This window comes from Pelobates fuscus, chromosome 2, assembly GCF_036172605.1.
Source record: "Pelobates fuscus isolate aPelFus1 chromosome 2, aPelFus1.pri, whole genome shotgun sequence".
In the NCBI taxonomy this organism is placed as follows: domain Eukaryota; kingdom Metazoa; phylum Chordata; class Amphibia; order Anura; family Pelobatidae; genus Pelobates; species Pelobates fuscus.
The window spans coordinates 427,236,878-427,241,973 of NC_086318.1; the positions used below are offsets into that span (position 1 = coordinate 427,236,878).

Consider the following 5,096-nt stretch of genomic DNA (forward strand, 5'->3'; position numbering starts at 1 on the left):
GTGTGTGTTGGTAAATAACCGCGTTGGAGTTACTGACTGTGTGTGTGTGTTATTAAATAACCGCGTTGGAGTTACTGACAATGTGTGTGTGTGTTAGTAAATAACCGCGTTGGAGTTACTGACTGTGTGTGTGTTGGTAAATAACCGCGTTGGAGTTACTGACTGTGTGTGTGTTGGTAAATAACCGCGTTGGAGTTACTGACTGTGTGTGTGTGTGTTGGTAAATAACCGCGTTGGAGTTACTGACAATGTGTGTGTTAGTAAATAACCGTGTTGGAGTTACTGACTGTGTGTGTGTTAGTAAATAACCGCGTTGGAGTTACTGACTGTGTGTGTGTTGGTAAATAACCGCGTTGGAGTGACTGACAATGTGTGTGTTGGTAAATGTGGTTGGTGTGTGTTGGTAAATGGTAAATGGATTTTGTGCCTTTTTTGCTCAATCGCCTGATTAAACACTGGACTGCAAAATATGTAGTAAAAGTGAGTTAACTCCCCCCAACCTCGTTTTAGGTTAAATCAAATGACATTCTGTTCTTTTGCAGAATATATTTGGGTAGCTAGAAAATCAACATATGGATTAGTGCTAAATTGTTAAAATTGATAATCACAGATTGTGACTGTTCTTTGAAGGAGTAAGTAGCAAAATCCATCTGAAAACCGCAATAGAATATGGTGGATATCTCTGCATGGTATACAAAGTAGCATTCCTTGGAAGAATGAAGTAAATGTGTATTGAGCCGTCAGATTACAATGGCCAGGAAATGTATTCAACCTGGACTCCTGTTTCTGCTCTCTCAGGTTTAGGATAACAATGGAATCCTCTTCACCTCCTCCACTTCCACCATCATTCACACCTTCACCTTGCTTCTATTAGGAGCAAATCAGAGCTGGTATAAATGTTACATCATGCTCCATTCCCCAGTTGGACACATGTAGAGACCACATTGCATTAGGACACACCAATCTCTCTGGGACAGACCATAACCCTCTGGTCAGGTTATAATCTTGGGATCACATTGCCTTAGACAGAGCTGGAAGATGCCTGGATTCAAGCAGGAATCAGTGGATATATTCCCAGCCTACATCCTAGAACACCAAGTGGAATACGAGGGCCCAGGACCACATTATCTATCTGCACAAGGTAATAAACTCACCAAGAATCCTGTAGGAATGAGAGTGAAATAGTGACATAGATTCTTGGTATCAGGCCTGAATGAAGCACTGGTTTATAATCATTTTTTATATATCTATTTGAAGGACACATTCCTAATATGGCCATCAATGATCATAGAGGGGGTCAGATTTGCCATTCTCCTAACCTACCCGACCAACAGCGAGTTACAGAAAATGCTGAGGTACCCCATCGCAGAAGGCGGACAACCTTTAACCAACACGATTTGTTCGTAATGGAGAGTTTCTTTCAAATAAACAAATATCCAGATATATATGAACGGGAGAAACTGGGCAAACAAATCAACCTGCCAGAGGCACGAGTTCAGGTAAGCGCTTATGTTCAACTATCCACAGTCCCTAACCTTACTAACACAACCATCAAGTTGTGTACTGAAGTGTACATTTTATCGTTATTAGTAAACTTATTGCTGTGTATTTTTTAAGCAGTTGAAGATGTTGAGTATATGATACATTAAATTTTGAACTTTGCTTATTGTAAATTTCAGTTCCAAAGTTAAAATATTGCACATAGAACTTATTAAATGACTCTGAGATGAGCTCAGTATTAAGGATAGTTGTTAGGGTTTATTATTACACACACCTGCATTCTCACTGGAGATATCAGTCTTTGGGTGAGAACATCATATTGATCATAATATCGGAAATATTTATGTTATGTTTATCACATGGATAATTTTATTATATATGTATATATCTCATTGAAACATTTGTGTATATGCTATGTACTTGGTAAATTTATTGCATGTCTCTGTTTCAGGTCTGGTTCCAAAACCGGAGGGCAAAAGCCAAACGAGTGAAGGCTAAGGCGGCCAGTAGAGATTCAGTGTCACAGCTTAGTCTCAGTGGCCATGGACCCAGGGCCCATCCTTATCCACAAGGACTGTATTCATCAATGCCAGGAAATTACAAAGTGCTTGCCAAACAACACTTGGAACAGGTGGCACATGTCCAGGGCCCTGCGCCCCATCTTTATAGCCAAAGGCCACTCTTCAACCAGGCACCAAGTCCTGTGAATGGAGATAATTTTACCGCACCGGGGATGTTGGTCCAACAGATGCAGGCTCCTTCAGCATCATTCCACCATTATGGAATGGATCCCTATGGCTCCTATGACCAGCTTTCTGTAGCCGATGTTGGCCTAATTGATGGACATAAAATGTGCTGATTCACCCCAGGAGTCTGTGGTTGACTCGGAAAACACTTTTACATCTTTGATGTCAATTCATGAAGAGTAACTTAAGGTCAAACTTTTGAATAGATTGTTCTGAGCAAAGGAACTAATTTATAACTCTCTATCTGCCATTATTGATGGCCAAAGCCCTAATATATTGATGGAGATGATGCACGATATAATCAATATATTATATTAATATATTGATATAATTAAATTATTCTGGAAAAATTAAGTCTCACATGATTCAATTGTCAATTTTATCAAAGACACAGAAATATGTCGCAATGGGAGTTCCTGATATTAAAGAATACTATCAGGACACAAATGCCACAGGTATAGTAAAGTTCAACCTACGACAGGATGAACCTAAATGGTTATTAGTTGAAAAAGAAATGGATCTACCCCATTCATTATCTGAAATTGTTTGGTTACCCCAAATGGTTACCAACAGATATAATTACCTCTAATACCAACAACTAGAATAACTCTATATTCTGGGCATAATGTGATATCATTTATCCAAATAGAACATACATTGGAGCTACAACACTAAACGTTTAAGAAACTGATATCTGATATAGATATAGTTCATTCTTGGTATTTACATAGTATAAAAATTGAATTTTTATTTTTTTATTTTTTTTATAATTCCTTGATGGCCTTTGATACGTTTAACCCCTTAAGGACACACGACATGTGTGACATGTCATTATTCCCTTTTATTCCAGAAGTTTGGTCCTTAAGGGGTTAAAGTCTAAATTTAATTTGGATTAAAACTTGTCAAAATATATGTTCATCTTAAATTAAAATCTAACTTTAATATTAAACAAGTCCTGCGCTCAAACTCCCACTACTCTTGGGCGGCAGCAATGACCACAGTACATATCAGCCCCAATAAATACAGCACATACATACATTTATGTGTACTGTGGTTTTGCTGCCGCCCAAGTGTAGTGGGAGTTTGAGCGCAGGACTTGTTTTTTTTTTGTTTTTTTGTATTTGGTTTCACTTTTGTATCACACCGCTATGTTACCATGCTGCTGCCCATCCCATGTGTTCCTTATTAGGGGTTGATAAGCATGTAGGGGTGTATATATTAAAAAAAAATATATATACCCCTCTCTGTCTCTGTCTCTTTGCCAGAAGCTCAAGGAAGCAAGGTGAAAGGTTAGTGTAGGACCCCAAGGAGAGTTTTCCTTGACGTGGCAGGTGGGCTAAAGACTCTCATGACCATTGGAGTAACTACATAACCTCCATGTGTTTAAATAAACAAAGGGATTTGGGAAAGAGCAAAGGTACCTTAAACAGTTAGTTAAACAAACTACATCTGTAGAAATATCAGTGATCGGAAATATTGATATTATCCTTTCTAGAAACACACTTCTCATTTTCTTTCTTTATCTGTACCAAATCATAAATTGGAATATATGTTGAAGTGGGAAGAGAAATTACAGGTTTCAATGGATTTATCTGATTGATATGAATATATAAAAGGGATGATGTTCTGCATCATCATTTTGAAAATCCTGATAAAATTCTCTATCGGTGGTATTTAGTTCCAACACGCTGGAAGATGTTTGCTGAAACATTAGATTTATGTTGGAGAGACTGTGGGCCATATCTGGTGAGACTGCCCCAATTGAAGACATTTGGGAATTGGAGTTCAGAATGAACGCTGAAACAGTCTTCTAGACATGCTCCCTTAGGTCAAGTATGAGACGACTAAATCCAAAAATTAATAAGAAAAACCAGGTCATTTATTCTGGAAATACAAGTTTTGCTGAATACTAATACATGAGTCATTATAAATAATTACACTCACTCCTGTAAATATTTGATTGTGTTTCAAAATAGACAGAAAAATGTGCACATTCTGAATACTGTTACTGCTATTTTTCTTTCCTTCCCCCTTTTCCCTTCGTCCATTTCCCTTTTTATTTTTCTTGTCTTTCTTTAATTTGATTTCCTTGTATATTATACAATTTTATATACCGTATATATATTTTAAATTAAAACCTATAATAAATGTATTGGAAAAGGGTATGATGCACAATATATTACCAAATGGGAAACACTCAAACAATTAGTCACTAAGCAGATAATTGTTGGGAAGTGATCATGAGTTTTCAGATTTAAGGCCCATATGCTAGAGTCAAGCTGAAACAATTCACCAAATCAGCAATTATGGTTTCAAATATGTCAATCCCCTAGCCAATTCCTGACAGTTCTTACACAAGGTTATTCATAAGAATTTGAAGGGACACCATAGTCACCAGAACAATTACAGCTTATAACCATTCCCTGCAGGCTTTTTGCAGTAAACACTGGGTTTTTTCTCTCTCAGAGAAAATGCAGTGTTTATATTACAGCCCAGGGATACCTCCACTGACCACTCCTAATATGGTTACTTGAGGTGCTTCTTGGGTTAGTGCTGCACAACATGTAGCACTGATGTTCAGTGTCTCCATGCTCTGCATGGTCCCGCCTCCTTGGCTGTGATCATCAGCCAATCCGATGCTTCCCTAAACTCACTCAATGTGATTAGAGTGCACGTGTTAAAATGTTTCCAACGTCAGACAAAACACATTTTAAATGGCACATGGTGGTGGCTAGAGGCCAGGACCTCTCAGACTTATTGTTGAAAAAATGCCCCAAAGTTGTAACTCAAGAATGCATCTATGAATGCGCAATATATATTCAAATTTGATGTAAACTAATATGAAGGTTG

At 37.8% G+C, this 5,096-nt stretch overlaps 1 protein-coding gene across 1 annotated transcript; it reads left to right on the plus strand.

The window, feature by feature from the left end:
- Positions 1–415: 415 nt before the first annotated feature.
- On the plus strand, positions 416–2,455 carry LOC134586023 (retinal homeobox protein Rx3-like). Its single transcript, XM_063441526.1, has 4 exons — positions 416–480; positions 799–1,141; positions 1,258–1,499; positions 1,952–2,455. Exons 2-4 carry the CDS (start codon positions 1,039–1,041, stop codon positions 2,357–2,359), a joined length of 753 nt encoding a protein of 250 aa, XP_063297596.1. The 5' UTR covers positions 416–480; positions 799–1,038; the 3' UTR covers positions 2,360–2,455.
- The last annotated feature ends 2,641 nt before the right edge of the window (positions 2,456–5,096 follow it).

Coding starts and splice junctions, on each gene's coding strand:
- LOC134586023 (XM_063441526.1), top strand. CDS start 1,039: ATGCCTGGATTCAAGCAGGAATCAGTGGATATATTCCCAGCCTACATC. Junction 1,142..1,257: donor ACATTATCTATCTGCACAAG/GTAATAAACTCA, acceptor ATCTATTTGAAG/GACACATTCCTAATATGGCC. Junction 1,500..1,951: donor TGCCAGAGGCACGAGTTCAG/GTAAGCGCTTAT, acceptor TCTCTGTTTCAG/GTCTGGTTCCAAAACCGGAG.